The 22425-nt window shown below is 54.3% G+C and overlaps 1 protein-coding gene across 1 annotated transcript; it reads right to left on the bottom strand.

Moving 5' to 3' along the window:
• Positions 1-11: 11 nt before the first annotated feature.
• On the bottom strand, positions 12-19593 carry TJP3 (tight junction protein 3). The gene is made up of 20 exons (XM_049788721.1): positions 19538-19593; positions 19078-19187; positions 18337-18439; positions 17354-17684; positions 16429-16532; positions 14426-14585; positions 14071-14179; positions 12526-12588; positions 12360-12458; positions 12060-12216; positions 11417-11525; positions 11009-11246; positions 10546-10760; positions 8817-8912; positions 5625-5695; positions 4692-4902; positions 4517-4617; positions 3105-3362; positions 495-544; positions 12-134 (listed from the first exon to the last, which is right to left on the bottom strand). Exons 1-20 carry the CDS (start codon positions 19583-19585, stop codon positions 41-43), a joined length of 2727 nt encoding a protein of 908 aa, XP_049644678.1. The 5' UTR covers positions 19586-19593; the 3' UTR covers positions 12-40.
• Between the last annotated feature and the right edge of the window lie 2832 nt (positions 19594-22425).

Genomic DNA, 22425 nt, shown 5'->3' with positions numbered 1-22425 from the left:
CTTAGCTCCAAACAGGCACAGCTGGCTACCACGAGGGAGGTCACAGGTCGGTGGCCGGGCCCCAGTCTTCGTCTGAGGACTCCATGTCTCGGGCTCGTGTAAACTTTTTCCTCAGAGCCTCCCGCTCATATGTCCTGGGGATGAGGAAATAGGGAAAAGTCTGCAAGTGGACCAATTATGACCTTGACCTGCCTTTAATTGGCTTTAGATAGAAATGAGCTAGACAAGCATTTGGAGACAAACCTTGCTCACCAACTCCTACACATCCTTTAGAACCCCAGCTCCCATGCTCCTCCCCCTTCAGGAAGCCTTTCCACCCTCACAGGAAGATTCGTTCTCCTGAGACCCTGAGAACAAGGGGCTTGGAATGACTCTGCTGGCTTTATCTTGCCCTCGTGGCCAGAAACACCATGAGTGCATAACTTGGTTCAAGATCCGTACTCCACTCTCAAGGCCTAAGGCCCAGGGGAAGGGCTGTTAGTTTACTGGCTTACCGAATGCTGTCCCGTTGTTGCCACCGGCCCTGGGGTGGACGGCTCTCCACCTAGGGAGAGAGAAAAATCCATTGTAAAGAATTTGTCTCCTGCCCCTTGCTGCACAGATTCTGGCCAGGCAGGGGTGGGTTTTTTCTCAGAACAGGTTTAATAGGACAAACAGGCAGGAAGGAGGCCAGGGTCTTCACAGCAAAGCTCTTTGGAAAACGCAGCCAGTTTCCAATAATCGTCAACATCACTAGCCACCCCCACCAGCCTCCAGCTCTGGTTCTTATCCACCCCCAACCCCGAAAACACACTGCTTCTCTCTCTTACTTTGGTTGGGTGGGCCACGTCCAGTGACTATGCACTCAGAAACCGCTCCTGACTCGGGAGGACTATATGGGATGCCAGGGATCGAAACCAGGTCTGTTCTGGGTCAGCTGCGTGCGAGGCAAACACCCTACCACTGTGCTATCGCTCAGGCCCCAACACACAGCTTCTTGATTAGATACAGGAGTCTCTAACTGAAAGGTTTCTTAAAGGGACAAACCCCTTTTGGGGGAGCAAGATCCAAGAGCGGATATCTAACAAACATCCCACTACAGCCCCCAGCTCCTGGCCACCTCACAGTCATTGCTCCCACTGACCTTCTGACTCCGGCCCTGCTGATCAATCTAGGGTGGCACCAACCCTGCTTGGTGCCAGGGACAGAACCTGGGATGGCCACATGCAAATCAAGGGCCCTGTCGCTTGTACTGTACTGTCTGTCCAGTCCCAAGTTTAGAATTGGAAAGGACCTTGGGTGAGATCTCCCGAGAATATCAGCTGCAAGAGACTGCAAAATGCCTCAGAGGCTCGTATTCCCAGAGAGCTCTCCAGGGACCAGCATTGAGCTTTGCATGTGCAAATCCTGGGTTCAGTCTTCTGCACCAGATGTTCCCCAGGCAGCATTGGGATTGACCCCCTGACATAGGGCTAAGGGTACTGGCCCCCAGGCACCACCAGGTCCAGACCAAGGCTTGGTGGTGTGGGTGGATGGAGATGGAACATACTGGGCAGGCTCTGAGAACAATAGCACTGGTCTGGAGCTTCCGCCTTGTAGACGAAGGGTCCCAAGTTCAACCCCACATGTGCCCAAGTGACCCTGGAGCTTGCTGTGTGTGGTCACTGACACCGTGGGATTTCTGGTCATGGACCCTGTGTCAGGAAAAAATCTCTCTCTCCCCCCCCCTCTCTATCTCTCTATCTATCACACACACACACACACACACACACACACACACACACACACACACACACACACACCATAGGTCAGTGGTGAGTGAGCACCAACCAGAAAATGCAACTTCTGGCAGCACATGTGAATAGCATGGCAGTTCGAGGCCAGGCATGTGGGCATGTGTGTGAAAGTGTGTGTGGTGGGGTGTGCTCTGTGGGCCTCCCCCAGACAAGCATTGAGAACCATAGCAAGAGTAGTTTGGGGAAAAGAGAAACAGGGTCAAAGAATAGGGTGGGAGCCAAAGGAATAGCACAGCACCTTCTAGGAGGCCAACCTGGTTTTGACTAACTCATAAGGTCCCCAGAGCCCATCAGGCTCTGCCTGTAGAGTCAAGGCAGCCCTGACACTACTGTATGTGGTTAGCCCCCCCAAAAAATAAAACAAAAACAGTTGCCCCATTCTCAGATTGCTCTGGATGATAGAGCAGGTTGGACACAGCACAAGCCTGGTGGGTGAGTATTGAATCTAAACCCTCTGGTTCTGACCCGGAACACTGGCCATATGGGTCTGAAGTCAGAGGTGGTCTGTAAAATTATCTAAGCACACACATACTGTGGGCACTGTTCTGCCGAAGATGCCATACACAGGGGCTTTGGCCTTTTCCTGGGGTGCCAGGAGAAAGTGGAGTCACCTGAGGATACTGAAAAAGCACCCTGGGAGCTGAAGCTACACCCACATAAGTGCTCAGTAGCTATTTGTCGTCGGAAACTCTCAAGCACCATGTTCCGGGACTCAAACCGAGTCCACAAGTGTGGCGTCCACACAAGTGGCTGGTGTCTTGTAGACACTCAGCTCTCCTGCTGCCAGATAAGGGCATGCTTGCCCGGATCAAGACTTGGCTATTTACTGGGGCTGGTGAGGTGGCGCTAAAGGTAAGGTGTCTGCCTTGCAAGCACTAGCCAAGGAAGGACCGTGGTTCTATCCCCCGGCATCCCATACGGTCCCCCCAAGCCAGGGGCAATTTCTGAGCGCTTAGCCAGGAGTAACCCCTGAGCATCAAATGGGTGTGGCCGAAAAAAAAAAAACCAAACAAAAAAAAAGACTTGGCTATTTTAGGGCCGGAGTAGTGGTGCAAGCAGTAAGGCATCTGTCTTGACCGCACTAGCCTAGGACGGACCACAGTTCGATCCCCTGGTGTTTCATATGGCCCCCCAAGCCAGGAGCGATTTCTGAGCACATAACCAGGAGTAACCCCCGAGTGTCACCAGGTGTGGCCCCAAAAACAAAAAAAAAGACTCAGCTTTTAACTCATTCCCAACACAGCCACTACTAGGAGGGAATCAGGGCAGTGCCTAGAGGACCCTGTTGGCACCTGTTCAGTGGGGACCCCTCAACAGTGCCCTGCTCACCTGGGTCTCCCGATACTCATAATGCCGGGGGCTCTGCGACCTGTCCGCCAGCACAGGCTCCGAGGATCGGGCCAGGGCTGGCACCGGGGGCTCGTCATCTACATCCGTGTGCAGCCCACCCTCACCATCCGTATAGACGCCACCTTCACCATCCGTGTCGTAGTCGCTGTTGACACGGCTGTCACAGCTCAGATCTGCAGAGCTGTCAGCCAGGCCTCGGTGCGGTAGGTCCAGGTTGTCCTCCGAGGCACTGTCAAGCTGTCAAAAAAGGGAAGCATAACCTGTCCATGCCAAGACTTACCCCAATCTTAACCTCCTAGGATCATATTCCTGTACCCCCACCCCTCACAATGCCACTTAAGGCAGTGTTAGGCCAGCACCACTCAGCATGGCTTGACCTCTCCTTCCCCTCCAAATCGTTGACCCCTGAGCTTGGGACAATGAAAACTGCAGAAGAAAAAAGTTCATCCTGAACTGGAGAGATAATACAGGGAGGGAGGCACTTCTCTGCACACAGAGAACCTGAGTTACCCCATGGGGTCCCCCAAACTTTGCAAGGACTGACTCCAGAGTGCAGAGCCACAAACCAGCCTGGAGCATTGCTGGGTGTGGCCCAAATGGATGGATGGATGGAAGGAAGGAAGGAAGGAAGGAAGGAAGGAAGGAAGGAAGGAAGGAAGGAAGGAAGGAAGGAAGGGAGGGAGGGAGGGAGGGAGGGAGGGAGGGAGGGAGGGAGGGAGGGAGGGAGGGAGGGAGGGAGGCAGGGAGGGAGGGAGGGAGGCAGGCAGGGAGGGAGGGAGGGAGGCAGGGAGGGAGGGAGGGAGGGAGGGAGGGAGGGAGGGAGGGAGGGAGGAAGGAAGGAAGGAAGGAAGGAAGGAAGGAAGGAAGGAAGGAAGGAAGGAAGGAAGGAAGGAAGGAAGGAAGGAAGGAAGGAAGGAAGGAAGGAAGGAAGGAAGGAAGGAGAAAAGGAAGGACAGGAGAAATGGAAAGAAAAAGAAAGCAAGGAAACAAGAAAGGAAGAAGAGGAGATGGTCAGAACTGAGCAGAGGGAAAGACACTTGCTTTGCACACTGCAGACCTCTTTGATCCCCAACACTACATATGGTCCCCCAAATCCTGTTAAAATGACCTATGTCCCCAGCAGAGCCAGGTCTGAGTACTGACTCACCCAGCTTAGGAAAGCCAACCCAAATAAACAAATCTTAAGTTTGGGGCCCATACCCAGCCATGGTCAAGGGTTACTCCTGACTCTGTGCTAGGAGACCCTAAGGGATTCTGCAGATGGAACCCAGGTCAACTGCGTACTAGGCAAACGTCCTCCTCTCTGTCCTACCACTTCAACCCCAAGCAAGCAAACCAATCTTGCAGAACCCCAGCTCCAGCGTTGGAGCCAGTGTGCCCGGCCCGGGTACCTGGTCCTCGGCCGTCCAGATGGGGCGCGCCTGCTGCTCGCGGATCACAGCCTTCAACTCTTCATACCAGCTGTCACTCAGGCCGTGCAGGGGGATGCTGGCTGCAGGAGAGATGCGTGAGTGCCAGGGGCTCCCCAGGGCCCACCCACCCGGCACCCCCTCTTGCTGGGAGCACCTGTGAAGAGATGTTCGCTGTGCTTCTGCAGCTTCCGAGCCTGCGCGTACAGCCGCCGGGAGCTACGACGTGAGGCCGGGGCGAGCCACTGGCGCAGCGTCTTGAGGGCCTTGTGACTCTCAGGGACGAAGAAGACCACGATGGGGTAGTACTGTACATAGTTGAGCCGCTCCACGGCTGCCGGCGTCACATCCAGGAGTGCGTGCTTGTCCTGAGGGGAAGCCGAGATTTAGAGGGACAGGGCAGGGGGCAGAGGGGACCCAAAGGAGGTTAAGGTGGGAGTGGACCCCAAGTTTCAGGGATGAAACTTGCTGTAGGAACAGGCCCCAAGACAGGGGGATGGAGCCTATCATAGGAGGGGACCCCGAATCCATGGGGATGGAGTCAGGGTTAGGAGGGGACCCTGAGTTGGGGGGACGAAGCTTGTAGTAGTGACAGGCTTCAAGACAGGTAGACAGAGCCTGTCATAGAAGGGGACCCCCAAGTTGGGGGGATGGGGCTTGCTGTAGGAATAGGTCCAAGATGGGGGACAGAGCCTGTCATAGGAGGGGACCCCAAGTTCGTGGGGATGAAGCCTGGGGTAGGAGGTGACCCCAATTTGGGGGACAGAGCCTACAGTAGTGACAGGCCCCAAGACAGAGTCTGTCGTGGGAGGGGACCCCAAGTTGGGGGATGGAGCTTGCTGTAGGAACAGGCCCCAAGACAGGGAGGGGGATGAAGCTTGTCATAGGAGGGACACCAAGTTTTGGGGCTAGAGCCTGGAGTGGGAGAGGACCCCCAGCTCTTCTCAGTTTGAGCCAGCACAGTGGGGGAAGTCAGCCGCGTCCTCTCATCCTGCCTTTCTAGCGTGACAGAAACCATTGGGGCATGGTGGGGTGCAAGGAGATGGGGTGGCACCCGGTCCAGAACTCTCAACACAAGAGCACTGCTCACCCGCTCGGCGATGACGCGCACAGTATCCAGTTTGATGATCTTGGAGGGACTCTCGGTCCTCAAGATGCTCTCTGTGGAGGAAAGTGGAGGGTGACCCAGCTCTCCTGCCTGTCTCCAGCTCTCCTGCTCAGGACCCATCATGGCTCCAGGCTGCCCTCGAGCCCAAGAGTAACAGCACCTTCCCTCCCCGAAGCAGAGACAAATACTCCTGGACCCTGTGCCTGACAGGGACACAGAGCTCCAGAACAACAGAACACAGCTCAGGATCAGGGTCCTTAAAATGGAGCAGGGCCTGGGGCCCATGAAGAAGGAGGCCCTCTGAAACTCCTTTCCCATCATCCAGGAAGTCCTCATGGATAGCTATTAGCTATCCATGGACAGAAGAAACAACCTGTTCTTCTGGGAGGCCAACAAACTGAGTGTGGGCACAACTGGCCTCTTTGCTTTATGGTGGCAAAATTAGTTAAATGGAAACATTATTAAAAGCTCGGGGCTGGAGGGATAGCACAGCAGTAAGGCATTATTTGCCTTGCGTGCAGAAGGACGGTGGTTCGAATCCTGGCATCCCATATGGTCCCCTGAGCCTAACGGGGGTGATTTCTGAGTGTGGAGCCAGGAGGAACCTCTGAGCGCTGCTGGGTGTGACCCAAAATTAAAAAAAAAAAAAAAAAAAGCTCAAGGTTCAGGGGCTGCAAACATCCCAACAAACATACCTTCCCCAGTCTTTGCCCTTCCCACTAACCTCCTCTCTGAAGGGGCTCCTTAGTGACCTTCTATGACAGTGGTCCTCAAACTCTTTAAACAGGGGGCCAGTTTCACTGTCCATCAGATCCTTGAAGGGCAGATTATAGTTTAAAAAAAAACTATGGGGGCTGTAGAGATAGCACAGCGGTAGGGCATTTGCCTTGCGTGCAGCCAACCCAGGAAATGGTGATTCGATTCCTGGCATCCCCTATAGTCCCCCGAGTCTGCCTGGGGCGATTTCTGAGCACAGAGCCAGGAGTAATCCCTGAGCACCACCAGTGTGGTCACAAAAACCAAACAAACAAATAAAAACTATAAACAATAGTGGCCCATGGGCATAGTTTGAGGACCCTTGTCTGAGACAGAGAGGAGGAATCAAGAGACAGAGAAAAGAAGGGGAGTCAGAAAGTGCAGTGCATATATCACAATGGGGGTCAGGGACAAGTTGGCTGCTAAGCTGGACAAGTAGCAGCAGCAAACAACACTCGCGGGCTGGATAAATGTCCTTGGCGGGCCGCATGTGGTCCACGAGCTGTAATTTGAGGACCCCTGTCCTAGGAAGAGGGCCTAAGGCTATGCAGTCCTGTCAGCTCCTGATCCCACGTCTGAGCTCCTGTCTCCCACATTCCCCATGTGGCAGTGGAATCAGGTGCCCTTTAAGGCTGAGAAAGCTCCAGAATGAGACAGACACTGTGTAGATGGACACTTGCACCCTTCCCACCAATTATTTGCCTCTTATACTGCCCTATGATTAGAGCATCTCTAATCATTCCATTGTTTTCATGTTTCCCCCCAGTTTGAGGGACCATGCCCAGCAGTGCTCAGTGGCTCTCTGTTTAAGAGTGACTTCTAAAAGTATGAGGTGCAGGAGGATGAACTGGGATTGGTAGGAAGCAAGCCAAGTGCCTTATCGCCTATAACTCCAGTCCCCAACCCCAAATTATTTTTTAAAGTTCTTTGCATCCATTTATTATTTTTTTTATTTTTAGTTTTTATCTCATACCCGGCAATGCTCAGGAGCTACTCCTGGTTTTGCATTCAGGAAAGACTCCTGGTGGTGCTTAAAGGACCATATGGAACGCTGAGGATCGAATCCAGATCAGGAACATGGAAGGCAGCAACTTGTCCAACGTACTCTCTCTCCAGCCTGCTCAACCATTTTAAAGTCTATAAGTACTAATCTTAGCTACTAGGCTGTATAAAACTCAGGAGTGGCCCAATTTTGGTCTGGAGCTGTAATTGGAACATTTTTTGTAACTTTTTAATTTGCAGGGAGGCTCACACTATATAAGTTCAGGACTTATTCCTGGATCTGTGCTCTGGGATCATTCCTGGGAGGCTGCAGAAGACCTTATGGAAAGCTGAGAATCAAACCCAGGTTGACTTTATGCAAGGCAGATGCCCTCCTCACTGAACTACTGCTTTAGCCCTAACTTTTTGTTATTTTTTATCTCATGCTTTTGGGAATCAAATCAGGGGCTTGTCACTCATGGCACCACATGGTAACCATGGCCTCACCCCCATTTCTGTTTTGGTTTTGGTTTGATTTTGGGGCCACATCCATGGTGCTCGGAAGTTACTCCTGGCTCTGAGCTCAGAAATCAGTCCTGGCAGGCTCAGGGAACCATATGGGATGCCAGAAATCGAACCTGGGTCTGTCCTGGGTTGTCCCCTTGCAAGACAAATGCACTACCACTATGCTATTGCTCTGGCCCTCACCCCCATTTCTGAAGGTATTTATTCTGTTTTATTTTTTTTTGGGGGGGTCACACCCGGCAGCACTCAGGGGCTGGTCCTGGCTCTACGCTCAGAAATCACTCCTGGCAGGCTTGGAGGACCATATGGAATGCTGAGATTCGAACCACTGTCCTCTGCATGCAAGGCAAATGCCCTATCTTCATGCTATCTCTCCGGCCCCTGAAGGTGTTTATTCTGATTTCCCCCAGAGCCCTTGAAACTCAGTGAATGAATCTCTTGAGCAGACAAGGAATCTCTCAAGCATGTTAGCTAGAGAGAGAGAGAGAGAGAGAGAGAGAGAGAGAGAGAGAGAGAGAGAGAGAGAGAGAGAGAGAGAGAGACAGAGAGAGACAGAGAGACAGAGAGACAGAGAGACAGAGAGAGAGAGAGAGTGTTAGGGGATTCTGGTGGACTATTGGAAAGTATTCAGAGGCTCTACAGAATGACTAGTGGCCAAGGCTATTCTCTCTTTTTTTGGAAGGGAGCTACATCTGGGGATGCTCAGGGACCACTCCTGGCACTGCACTCAGGAATCACTCCTGGAGGTGCTCGGGAACCATATAGGATGTCAAAGGTCAAACCAGGTCAATTACATGCAAGGAAAACACTAGCCTTCCTTTACTCCACACTGGCCCCATTATTCTCTTCCCCAAAAAACACTCCTTCATCAGCCGCCTCAGCCCCAGGTCTTTAGGGGCGCTGGTCTCTCACCTGCGATTTCAAACTGATGGGGCATCTCAGCGGTCAGCTTCTGCATAGCCACATCAGCCACAGGGCCCAGAATAACCACAGGGCGCTTAAAGCTGGCTGTGGATCGGAAAGAACATGATTATCATGACTCCGTTGGTGGCAAATGCCACTGTCCTCTGGCTGCTTCATTTCCTCCGGGCTGGCTTCCTATATTGTGGATCTAAACCCCAGACATTGAATGAGAGTTTCCTGAACCAGTTGGCAAGATTGTACAGCTGGCAATGCGTAAGGGCCAAAATAATACAAAATCAAAGGCAGAATGAATCACAAGTGTTTCAAGCAGTGTGGGCCTGTGTTGCATTCCTGGGCAAAGGAGGGTCAGAAATGGGCAGTTTACAAAACAACATTTCAGGAGTGGAAAGATATGGTTCCCTGAGCCCAGGACACCACTAGGTATGGCCCAAAGTTTAAAAATAAAAGAAATACCTATCTTGGGTGCCACAGAGAACAGGAAGAAGGGTGTTTGTGTAAGGCCAAGCATAGGCCAACTCAGGGTATTTTTGCTTGTTTGCTATGTTTTGTTTTGGTTGGGGCCACACCTGGCATGCTCAGGGGCTATTCCTGGCTGTGCACTCAGGAATCACTCCTGGCTGGTTTGGGGAACCAAATGGATGCCTGGGATTAAACCTGGATGTGTTGCATGCAAGGCAAGCTCCCCACCCACTGTGCTATCTATAGCTCTGGCTCCAAGGCCAACCCAGGTTTGAGCTCCCGTATCCCATATGTCCCCCAAAACCACCCGTAGTAATTCCTGAGTGCAGAGCCAGGAATAAACATTGAGCACATCTGGGTATGGGCCTCTCACCACAACCACCACCACCACCACCACCATCATCCCAAGAAAAACAAAAACAGGTATTTCTAGAGGGGGAGAAGCCAAGGAGTTAATTCCTTTTTTCTTTTGGGTCATACCCGGTGATGCTCAGAGCTTACTCCTGGCTTTGTGCTCAGGGATCAGTCCAGGTCACTCAGGGGTCAGATGTGGTGCAAAATGAAATCCAGTAAGCTTAGTGTCCCTGTGCTCTCCTTAGTGTCCCTATGTCTCCAGCCCTAGTACGTAGCTTTGCTATTCTCTCTTTGAAGGGGGCTCCCAAACAGGGCCCAGGGGGTCCAAGTCACTCATGTGCCCAAGCATGCCCACAGATCAATGAAGAAGCCAGTGGATCAGTCCTGGGAAGCTGAGGCCTCCAGGGGTCCCACACATACAAACCCTAAAGCCTTGCTCTTTCCTAGGACCCCCAACTTTGAGGCCATCTGCTCCTCCCCCAGGGTTGCCCTAGGGCCACCCATGCCAGATCCCTCTGACCTTACCCAACTACCCTATTCCAGCTAGGTTCAACCAGGTCCCCTTATATCCCCTCCCAAGTCCCCAGCCCAGCTTGATCACATCAGGCCAGCTAAGCCCCGCCCTATCTCGCAAGTCCTGCCCAATCATATCAGGCCAGCCAAGCCCCACCCCAATCATACTAGGCCTGCCAAGCCCCACCCCAACCATGGTTAAGTCTGCCAAACCCCGTCCCATTGCACAAGCCCCTCCCACTTCCTGCTCCAATCACATCAGGCCTGCCAAGCCCTACACCAATCACATTAAGCTTACCAAGTCCCACCCCATCGCACAAGCCCCTCCCACTCTCTGACCCAATCACATCAGGCCTTCCAAAACCCGCCCAGTGTCTCTGGCCCTGCTCACCTTCTCGAAGCACCACTCGCTCGTAGGGCGGGTAGCGGCCCTGTTTGGTCAAAGCCGACAGGTCCTCGCGGCTCTGCTGGCTGCTCCGCTTGGCTCCACGGCGGAGTCCCCGTAGCCGCCAGAACTCGGCCCGGGCGTTGGAGCCCATGGCAGAGGCATTGGGCCCCACACCCACCGCCCGCTGGGCTGCCTCCAGGCTGGCCAGCTGCTCAGCCCTGGGGGAGCAAAGTGACAGGTAGGCCCAGGAAGGGCCAAGAGCACCCCGTTCCTGTCGGCCACAGGCAGTGTAGGTGCAATCAGAGCCTGGATGAGGCACCTCTAGAATCTGGGGCAGGAGAGGGTCCCCAATTCTTCTCCAGAGGGCTAAGGGATGAGAGTCCCGGATCCCCAGCCTGAGGGACCAGACATGCTCAATGTGCCAGCATGGGGAAACTAAAGTTGCAGGTGCTGGGGACGTCCCTACCTGCTCTGGTTGGGGATGATGCCCCGCTCCATCTCCCGCAGATCTCGGCCCATGCGCACCGCCAGCCAGTGGCCTCCTCGGGCCTGGCTGTGGCCGGGCGCTGGGTACAGCGTGTCCAGCACATGGAAGACGTCCCCTCGGGTGAAGCCCAAGCCGTATGGGGGCGCGGGCTCATGCTCAAAGTGTGTCCGCACATAGAAGGAGTCGCCCACGCGAGACTCCACCATCTTCCGATAGACTGTGGAGAGGGTGGAGGGACACACCTTGCCTAATGCTCTCGTGCCCACCACACTCGCTCCAATCCCAGGCTCAGACACGCATGCATGCATGCTCACACATGCATACATGTTTACACATGCTTGGCCAGTGGTGTACCCATCTTCCATGCACATACACACACACACTCACTGTCTTGCTTCCTCTGTGTCACCAATTCCACTTCCTCTCCAGGCTGCAGCCCCAGTAGGAACTGCACGGCCTCCTCCCGGGTGAGGTTTCGGAATGGGGTGTCATTCACCTGCCAGACAGAGAGCGAGCCCCCAGCTCCTTCTCAGGACCAAACCCAGTGCCACCATGACCCCTCCTCCCAGACCTGCCATCAAAGGCCCTATTGTCGGGGATGGTCTTTCCCACAGTAGCATCCCCAATAGAAGCTTTGACCCCCCCCCAAGGCCAGGATCAGGGGCTGTAGCACCCCGCTGTGAGGAGACCATGACACTGAAGGGAAAGAGGGCTATTGCTGGCACAGGCAGACACAGGAGTCTCAAGGTCACAGCTAGAGATCATGACTTTGAAAGGAGGGAAAAGGCCAAAAGATCATGGTCTGCATGAGGACAGCAGAGATGAAAGCAGATGTGACCAGGCTGGGTCCTGAGCTGGACACTGGAAAAAGGACAGAAGCCAGCCATGGTCACAAAGGCTGTCCACAATGGCTTCCGATGTCTTTGGGATCTCGTCAACCCCAGGGTGGATACAGAGGTGAGGATGGGAATGGGGGTTGCAAGCAGATTGGGGGATACCACCTTGCAACAGGTTCACTCCTCTTCCTCACCTGCAGAATCTCGTCCCCTTCCTGAATGCCCTGCCCATCAGCCGGGCTCCCTTTCTGCACCCCTGAGATGAAGATGCCCACATCATTGCCCCCAGCCAGCTTCAGCCCTATGTTGGCGCCTTTGATGAAACGGACCAATCTGGAATCAGGGCTGTACCTGTTAAGTGGGAGCAGTGGGTGGGTGGGGTGATGGGAAGACTCGCCCCTTCACTGGGCGGAGCATCTAAGAGCCATGCCCCTTCCCCTAGGGCCAGCAGGTACAGGGGATGGAGGGGATTAGGGGTTACCATGATCACATACCCACGATCCTCCATACTCTGCCCGCTCGGTACCCGGTAGATGTCGTAGGTGGTGGACCTGGGGGAATCTACAAAGAAACAACCAATCTCTTCCCTAGCACTGGCGGGGACCCACCACCAAACCCGGGACTTAAGGGGACCACTCTGCCCTGGTGTGCCTCGCCCACTCACCTGGTTCTGAGGCAGTTCTGGAATCCACTGAACTTTCCCTCCTATACCTGGTCCTTTCTCTGGTGGGAACACATAGGGGTAGGGCAGTGGAGGTGCGAGGGTTGCTTTTGTCATCACACCCAGCAGTTCTCAGGGCTGACTCACGGCAGGCTCAGAGGACCATCAGGGATGTTTGGATTGACCCCGGATGTTCAGATATTCAGACTGAGCTCGTGAAAGGCCAGAACTCTCCCCACTGTTCTATCTCTACACATCTCCCTTCCATTTTAAGCAAGTTCCTAAATTGGTTTTTTTATTTCTCGGTGTTTTTTTGTTTGGGGGCCACAGCCGGCAGTGCTCAGGAATGATTTCTGGCAGGCTCAGGGAACAACATGGGTAGCTGACCCAAATTTGGGTCAGCTGCATGCAAAGCAAATGCCCTGCTCTGGCCCCAGATCCCAAGAACCCAGAAGACAGGACAGGGAAGATGTGAAGGTCTGAGTGTTGGGATCAGGGACATGGCTCAGGGACCCAGGGCCTTGTAAACCAATTTGATCCCTGGAACACAGGCACCCCTAATCACACCAGATGGAGCCCATTGTTGTCCCACTGGACCTCTTTGGCAGAGTCATGGGAGGAGTCATAGGCTCCCTGAGCCCTATTAGGAACACCACATAAAAAAAAAAGTGAGTGTGGCCAGAGTGATAGCACAGCAAGCAGGGCGCTTGCCTTGCACATCACCATCCTGGGACAGACCCAGGTTCAATCCTCGGCATCCCATATGGTCTCCCAAGCCTGCCAGGAGTAATATCTGAGGATACAGTCAGGAGTAACCTCTGAGTGCTGCTGGGTGTGACCCAAAACAAAACAAAAGAAAGTGAGTATGGAGCTGGAGCAGTGGTGCCAGTGATAGGGAGTTTGCGGGCCGGAGAGATACCATGGAGGTAAGGTGTTTGTCTTGTATGCAGAAGGTCGGTGGTTCAAATCCAAGCATCCCATATGGTTTCCCAAGCCTGCCAGGAGCGATTTCTAAGCAGAGAGCTAGGAGAAACCCCTGAGAGCTGCCGAGTGTGACCCAAAAACCAAAAAAAAAAAAAAAATGATAGGGAGTTTGCCTCGAATGCGGCTAACCTAGGACAGACCGTGGTTTGATACCCTCGCATCCCATATGGTCCCCAAAGCCAGGAGCAATTTCTGAATGCATTGCTAGGAGTAACCCTGGAGCATCGCCGGGTGTGGCCCAAAATAAAAAAAAAATAAATAAATAAAAGTGAGTGTGGAAGTTAGAGCAATAGTATAGTGGGGATAGCTCTGGCCTTGCATGTGGTTGACCCAGGTTCAATCCCCAGCACCCCATAGGGTTCCCTGAGTCAACCAGACAATATCCCCAAGTACAGAGCAGTCAGTCCTGAGCCCTGCTGGGTGTGTCCCAAAAACAAAAAGTGAGTGTTGCTTGGAGGGGAAGTTCTCCTCCAGTAAGTACTGCACCCTCAGGAAAAGAGACACCCACATTCTTCCCTGCTTGACCCCAGTCTGATGGGGGTGAGGGTTCAGGTACATACTCAGGGGAGTTGCTTCGGCTGGTATCTGGACTTCGTTGCCCATGTCCGGGTGGTGGCGGAATGTGGGAAGGTGGCGCCTGGGAAAACTCTGAGCCAAGCTCTGAGATGTCTGTGGAAGAGAGGTGAGGGGAGAAAGAAGTGAGAGAGGAGAGGAGAGGACAGTGAACAGTCTTTCAGCATCCTGGGTGCCTTCTGCATGGACCCAACACCCACGGACACAGAGCAAAGGTCAGCTCGGAGGCATCTCCAAGCCATACCTGTGTGCCTCTGAGCTCCCTGCTGCCCACTGCCCTGTGGCACACCCGGGGTCCTATCCCCCACAAAGCCCCACTTCCCGGCCCCCTTCCCAGCCCACCATCCAGGAGGGAGCTGTCGCTGTCGCTGACTGCCGGGGGGATGTTCACCAGAAACTGTCTCCTGTCCCTGAGCACCAGCAGAGTCAGTTTTCCATCCGACTGTTCGATCAGGCGCCGGGTGTCGGCCAGAGACAAGCCCTCACTGGACACCCCGTTGATCTGAGAGGAAATCAGGGTTCAGGACTGAGTCATGCCTGCAGGCTGAGCATTGGGTCCAGCAAACCCCAGATACAGAGCCTGGTATAACCCCGTCACCTCAATTCATTAATTTGCGGGGTTGGGGTTTTGGGCCACACCAGGTGGTGCTCAGGGGTTATTACTTGCTCTGCTCTCAGAAATTGCTCCTGGCAGGCTCCAGGGACCATATGGAATGCCGGGGATTGAACCTGGGACCACGTGCAAGGCAAACTCCCTACTGCTGTGTTATAGCTCAAGCCCATCCATTAATTTGAATAGAAACAGAAGATCAGGGGCCGGAGAGATAGCATGGAGGTTAAGGCGCTTGCCTTTCATGAAGAAGGATGGTGGTTCAAATCCCAGCATCCCATATGGTCCCCTGAGCCTGCCAGGAGCGATTTCTGAGCATAATGCTAGGAGTAGCCCCTGAGCACTGCCGCGTGTGACCCCCCCCAAAAAAAAGAAACAGAAGATCAGGAAAAAGGGACGTGTAGTCCATGAGAGAGATATTGGAAGTAGCTTTGTGAGGCCACTAGAAACCTATCATGGTCCTAGGGGTATAGGGGGAACTAAAAACAGACATTATGAGTAAGTAGATTGGATTTTTTCTTTAGGTTTGGGGCACCTTGACAATGCTTGAGGGATCATATCAGGTGCAATGGATCGAACCCGAATCAGCCACACACAAGGCTGCCCTCCCTGATGTACTATTGCTCTATCCCTGATTGGATTCAAACCATGAATAATCACATAAGTGTCCATCAGTCCTAGAACTACTTTTTGTTTTGTTTTGTTTTCATTTGGGTGCCAACCCAGCCTGACTTTGTGTTCAGGGATCACTTCTGGCAGGGCTCAAGGGATCACATGGGGTTCCCAAGATCAAACCTGGATCAACCACATGCAAGGCAAGTGCTGCCCCCCCCCTCCTGTGTTCTCTCTCCAGTCTCTAGAAATAGTCTAAGTGGAATGAAAATCTGTCCTGAGACAATCAAAAAAATTATTAGAGCCAAGACTCGGGTCGAGGGCACTTGCCTTGCACCACAAAGTGATCGCTGAGCACAGAGCCAGAAGTCAGCCCTGAGCGCCCACCGCCAGGTGTGGCCCAGAAACAGACAGAAAACAAGTCCAAAACAAGGGGTGTTAATTTGGGTCACATAGGCAATGCTCAAAGCCCCCTCATGGCTCTGCATTCAGAGATCACTCCAGCTGTGGTTCAGGGAACCACATAAGGTGCCAGGGATTGAACCTGGGTCATCTACATGCAAGACAGGTGCCCTCCCTACGGTCTAACCTGGAAGCCAGTTTTAAGACAGAATTACTTCTCTAAGCTATAGTACAGCAAGGAAGGCGCTTGCCTTGCATACAAGTGACCCAGGTTCAATCCCAGGTGTCCTATAGAGTCACCCCAGCACTGCCAGGAATGATCCCTGAGTGCAGAGCCAGGAGTCAGCTTTGAGCATTTGCCAGGTGTGGTGCAAAAATAATAATAATAATAAAATAAATAAATAAATATAAAACAAAAATAAAGCAAAACAAAAAGCATGGTTCTGGACTTTTCTGTTTTTTTACTTTTTTTTTTTTTTGGACTTTTAATTTCTAGTCCTGGGTGGTCTGCGAATCCACACCCTAACCCTAACCCTAACCCTAACCATAGCCGAGTTTTTCACTAGATACTGAGGTTCTAGAAGCAGCCATTGGAGCTGAGTAAGGGGGCCTAGAAACCATTCTTTGACAGAGGACGTTTTGCAGACATGCCCTCTGCTACACCTTCTCAAAGCTTCTATAGCAGGACACATTTCTGACCCCCTCACAGGCCAGGGCTCACCTGTAGAATAAGGTCCCCTTCCTGCAGGCCACGGTTCTGGGCAGCGAGGCCGGAATCTGTGATGTGCTTGATGAAGATCTGACTGCCCAGTTTGACTCCGAACTCTGGGGGCAAGGAGGGAAACTGAGACAGGGTCTAAGTTCACTGGAGGGGAAGCTCCGTCCCTCTCGGCTGTCCTCAGACCCCAGATGGCTTTTCAGGCAACCCAAGAGCTGACCCCAATTTGCATCAGATCCGAGATCACATGACTGGATCACCGAGTGGGGGGAGCAGGGGTGATCCACAGAGGCGGGCCATTTTCAGCTCCCCAAAGTCTTTTGTTCTATTGGTTTCTGAGGACCACACCCAGCAGTTCTTGGGGTTCCTGTCAGCTCAGTGCTCTGGGTCACTGCTTGGGTTGTGGGTGCAAACCTGGGCCCTTATGTGCCAGGCCAGCCCTCTCTTTTGGGGTAAGGGGGTGATTTCTTTCTTACAGGCCTGGCACAGCTCAGCGGCCACACAGTGGATGGTGTAATGCAGCCATTTTTGCTTTTGGGAAAGACCCAGCAATGCTCAGGGTTACTCCTGACTCTGTGCTCAGGGATCACTCTTGCCAGGATGCAAGGGACCCTCTGGGGTGCCAGGGATGGCACCTGGGAAAGCACGCTTCCCACTGGCCCCAACACCCCATTTTTACAGCTCTAGCAGACATTGCAGGGCTTGAACTCAGGGCCTCATGAGTAAGGGACAGTGGGGCACCGGGAATGGGCATGGCTGCACCCCTGATTTGGGGGGACAGTGGGGTACTGGGAATGGCATGGTTTTGTTCCTAAATGTGGGGAGAGTGGGGTCCTGAGTACCTATACCCCTGAATTTGGGGGACAGTGGAAACCCAGGCCATGCATGGTTGCAACCCCCCAATGTTGGAGTCCCCAGCCTGGCTCACCGTCACTCTCTCTCCTCCGCACCAGCACTGATTTCAGGGGCCGCATCTGCACATCCTGCCGTGGCAGCCGCTTGAAGCCCGACACCAGGGCCAGCCCGTTGGCCTCGGAGCCCCCACCCGGGCTCCTGCGCCCCCAACTGCTGGCACGGCTGCGGTGTCCAGCCCGGGGCCGGCGGGAGCGCTCACTCCAGGAGCGGCCAGAGCCACTGGACGAGTCACCCTCATAGCCACCGCCTGGCCCAGCCTCGTCCTCACTGTCCCTGTGGTCCCCCGGTCTAGAGGTGCCCACCGCAGAGCTGGGCAGTTGGATCCTCCGAGGTCGCTTCACCGTCTGTGGAGGCAGAGCCGAGGTACTTCATGGATCTGCCCCCGAATTCACAACCCATGCCCTGGAAACCTCTGCACTGACACAGAAAGAGAAGCAAGGCCATAGCATAGCGCAGCAGGTACTGGAGTTCAACTCCTGGTACCACATATAGTCCCCCAAGAACCACCAGGAGAGATCCCTGAGTATAGAGTCATTGATGGGTGGGAAGGAAGGAAGGAAGGAAGGAAGGGAGGGAGGGAGGGAGGGAGGAAGGAAGGAAGGAAGGAAGGAAGGAAGGAAGGAAGGAAGGAAGGAAGGAAGGAAGGAAGGAAGGAAGGAAGGAAGGAAGGAAGGGAAGGAGGGAGGGAGGGAGGGAAGGAAGGAAAGAAGGAAGGAGGAAGGAGTAGGGCCAGTAACACAAACAGCTGCAAGTAGTAGTCTGTGATCACTACCGGATGTGACCTCAAAACCTCAAAGGAAAAAAGGATCTAGTGGAGCTGCCAGGCCCAGGGGGTGGTGCTGAGGCTGGAACACACCTGATCAAACTTGGGTTTAATCCCTGGCACAGCCAGGAGGAGCCCCCAAAACCTCTAGGAATGGCCCCAAACCCCCACCCCAGTGGTGTAAACACAAAAGTAGGAACAGGACTAAGTGGAGCCACCTGGTCCCCACTTACAATGTCAGCCACCCGGTGGCACGTCTTCAGGATGTGGATGGCGAAGGTGGATGAAGCTGTCTCCATGGGAACGCCATTCACCATGACGATGTGGTCCCCAGTCCTGGGTGGGAGACAGGGGCTCAGAGAGGAGCCAAGGGGCTCAGAGAGGAGCCAGGGGGCTCAGTCTCCCCAGCACCCACCTTTGTGCAAGATCTACAAGAGCTGTAGATCTTCTGACATCCCCAAACACTTATTGAGATCCCTGTGCCTCTACTCCCAGATAGGATGGGACCCAGGCCAGCAAGGCGGCAACCCCCATGCTAGAGAGCTAGGAGATCCCCGATATTGCTGGGCTTGGTCCCAGAAAGGATGGATCTCTGATACTGCTGAGCATGGACCCCAGAAAGGATGCTCCTATCCACTTCGCAGAACATGAAAGCCCATGACAGGACTGAGGATGGTCTTGGGGACATGAAGGTCCCCCTATGGTCTTCCTGGGAGTCCCCATCCTATACTGTCTGTGAATGTGGCTCTCAGCTCCAGACCCATACTCCGGGCCGCAGAGCCACCACCACCAGCTTCTTGCTCACCCGTTCCAGACTCCCACGGTCAGATCCCTCACCTTTACTGGACAGGGAGAAAGTTCCAGGCTCTGGGTCAGGACTGCACTGGGCCTCATTAAGTGGCCCAGCTGACCAGTGAGTGGGCAGTGAGCTCCCTCCTGCTCCCAGCACCCCAAGCTGCCCAAGGGTAACTCACTGCAGCCGGCCCACTGCTGGACCCCCAGGCACCACATCCGAAACCACCACGGAGCTCCCAGACCGGTCCCGGATCCCAGAGATGGCAATGCCGAAGCCCTTGCGAGGGTCCTAGTGGGGAGAATAAGAATGAGGCCCTCCAACCACTTGGTGACCCTCCCTGTTCAGCCCATGCCACCACCCTCTACCCCATGCCCCACCCACCACTACAGCCCCGCCCAATCCAGCCAGGCCCCGCCCCGCCCCACCCAGTTAGACCCCACCCACTACTCATTCCCGGCAACCATAGCCCAGCCCATTACCATATCTGCACTAACCAAGCCTGTTTTATTACCATGCCCCATCCCGTCCAGTCGGGCCCCGCCCCTTCCAGTCAGGTCCCGCCCACCACCATGCCCCGCCCACCACTACAGTGGCCATGCCCTGCCCCTTCTTTGTCCAGACCACCCCCTGCTCCCCACCTTGCAGAGCGTGGCCGTATGCTGCTCCCAAATGGTCATCTCCTCCATGGCCAGCACCTGTGGGGGACAAGCATGTGGGCATTCGAGGACCCCAAGCCTGGAAGGGGTACTGACTCAGACCCTCCTTCACAAGCTAGTCCCAGATGTCAGTTTATCAACTGCCCCCTGGATTTTTATTTGGGGGTGCAAACCTGGTAGCTTATGCGGTGCTGGGGATCAACCCCAGGTGGGCATCTTGAATGGGTACAAGGCCAGTGTTCACCCCCTGTGATCTCTGAGCCCAAGGCAGTGTCCAGGGGACTCACAGGGGATGAAGGGGTGAGGGGAAGAGGGAAATCCTAGGGGTCTGGAAAGGGTCAGTGCCCCCACAGTGCCCAGACATCCCTCAGAAAGAGAAGCAGGGAGGAGGAGAGAGAGGAAGAAGGAAGAAGAAGGGGGAGGGGAGGAAGGAGAGAAAGACTGGATCTTTCCTCAGACTGCCCAGCTCCAAAAGGGGTATGGAAGCTGGTGGGTGAAGTGTGGAGAGGTGGGGTTGTGCCAAGCACTCTGGGGCCACCAGGCACCATCCTGGCCCTATCCTGGCCCCTGCACAGGTTTGAGCTGTGACCTCACCCACACCACCAAGAGCACTGTCCCCTCTTCTGAGACTTTTCCTCTCACGAATGTCCCCAAACCCTCAGCATTCTCTTTATTCTCTCAAAGTCCTCTCACGCACATCTCCTTTCTAAGTGTACCTAAGACACCCTGCTTATGTCTTGTAAAGGGAGGCAAGACTCAGAGAGGTTTAGTAACTTGCCTGCTGTCACAGCGCAATGGAAAACTTGGCTGCCCACCCCATGGCCTCCCCCAGGGATAACAGCCTTCTGCCAGACTGTTTCTTCCTTCCATGCAGATTTTTCAAACTATGTCTTTTTCTTTTTCCTTTTTTCCCCTTGGATCGTCTGCTTTTGTGTTGTGTTTTTGAGCTCCCTCACCCCAGGTGTTTGGATTCTCTGAGCTTAACCCAAGGCCCTGGGACCCAGTGTCCCTGGGGAAGTGGAGTCCAGGTGGTCTGAGCTTGCAACAGCTTGTAGGTCCTCTATGGATACCTCAGGCCACTCCCAGGGGTGCCCAACTCCCAGCAGAGAAACCTCTCCCATCTGGTCTAAACTGGTCCCCAAACCTTCCTTTTGATTCTCCCAAGGACTGGAACAATTTCAGTGGGTTTGTTGCTTTGGTTTTGGGGCCATACCCAGCGATGCTCAGGGGCTACTCTGAGCTCAGAGCACAGAAATCACTCCTAGTATTGCCTGGGCGGGGGGTAATAGGAGATGCCAGGAATGAAACAAGGCGGGCCAGTGTAGTGGCGAAAGGAGTAAGGCATCTGCCTTGCCCGAGCTAGCCTAGGACGGACTGCGGTTAGATTACCCGCCCCCCCTGAGGTCCCATATGGTCCCCCAAGCCAGGAGCGATTTCTGAGCCCATAGCCAGGAGTAACCCCTGAACGTCAATGGGTGTGGTAAAAAACAAACAAACAAACAAACAAACAAAAAAGAATGAAACAAGGCAAATGCCCTCCCATGCTGTACTATTTCTCCAGCCCTGTTGTTTTGTTTTTGGGATCACTCCACAAAGTGCTCAGTACAACACCCTCAAGTTGTACTGGGAGTAGAAACCGAGACTCTTGCATGCAAAGCCTTTTGAGTCATCTCTCTGGCCCACTAACTCATCCCTTCCTCCATCTTTCCATCCATCCACCCATCCATCCATCTGCCTATCCACTACCTACCATCCATCCTACCATTTATCCATCCACCCGTCCATCCACCCACCCACTCACCCACCATCCATCCATCCACCCACCATCCTTCCATCCAACTACTGATCCATCCGGCTACCTATCCACCCACCCACCATCCATCCATCCACCCATCCATCCATCATCCTTCCATCCATCCATCACCCACTGATCCATCCATCTACCTATCCACCCACCCACCATCCATCCACTCATTTATTCATCCACCCATCCATCCACCCACCCATCCATCTACCCACCCACCATCCTTCCATCCTTCCATTCTTCCGTCCTTCCATCCATCCATCCATCCATCCATCCATCCATCCATCCATCCATCCATCCACCCACCCATCCACCCACCCATCTACCCACTTGTCCTTCCAAAAAGCAAGTCTCCAAAGCCGCCTACACTCCGCAGACTGCCCAGATTAGGGCCTGATGAGGATCTAACATCCCAAGTACCCCCCTCTCACCCCTTTCCAGCTTGGGAAATGTGCAGATCCGAAGGCCAGGGGACCCCAGCCCCTCTCCTGCCCAAGCAGGCGGCGGGGACTTGGAGTAAAGGAGCGAATGAATGTGGGCCAGTCTCTGCCAGGTAAAACTCAACCAGGTAAAATCCAGTTTTCCCTGCCCCCCTCGCCCCGCCCCTGCCCAGGTGCGCTCCGGAGGGCGGAGCCTGCCGTGGCCACGTCCAATCACGGCCTGTAACCAGCGCCGAGGGGCGTGTCCAGGTGGGGGACCGGCCAGGCCGAGTCTCTGCGCCCGGGGCGCGTGGCTCTCCGCCCGCTCCACCCCTGCCCGACTCTCACCTGCAGAAACAATGGGACTGCGCCGGGCTGGGGCTAGGGGCCGGAGTAGGGGTGCCTCTCGACCCATGCATGTCCAGGGGCATCTCTGCGGGGCTCTCCCTCCCACGTGGCTCGAGCACCCCAGAACTGGGACCCCACCCACCCACCCACTCATTGCACCAGCACGCCAGAGGTGTGCAAGAGCCTGGAGCAAGATGCAGCAAGATCCGGATTCGCACCGGAGAGCCTGGGAGCGCCGCGCTCCTGGCCACCATGCTCCTGGGCCTCAGTTTCCCCGCAGAAAAGGGGTCCCGGCATCC

Source organism: Suncus etruscus, chromosome 15 (genome assembly GCF_024139225.1).
Source record: "Suncus etruscus isolate mSunEtr1 chromosome 15, mSunEtr1.pri.cur, whole genome shotgun sequence".
NCBI lineage: Eukaryota > Metazoa > Chordata > Mammalia > Eulipotyphla > Soricidae > Suncus > Suncus etruscus.
The sequence above is the reverse complement of the archived record's forward strand: the minus strand, read 5'-3'. Positions and strand labels throughout refer to the sequence as shown.

What these genes read in the sequence shown, in the direction of transcription:
- TJP3 (XM_049788721.1), bottom strand. Translation starts at nt 19,585, where the DNA reads ATGGAGGAGATGACCATTTGGGAGCAGCATACGGCCACGCTCTGCAAG. An exon ending in GACACAGAGGAAGCAAGACA is followed by an intron (nt 11,247 to 11,416) that starts GTGAGTGTGTGT and finishes CCCTCTCCACAG; the next exon opens with TCTATCGGAAGATGGTGGAG. An exon ending in ATGAGTATCGGGAGACCCAG is followed by an intron (nt 545 to 3,104) that starts GTGAGCAGGGCA and finishes CTCTCTCCCTAG; the next exon opens with GTGGAGAGCCGTCCACCCCA.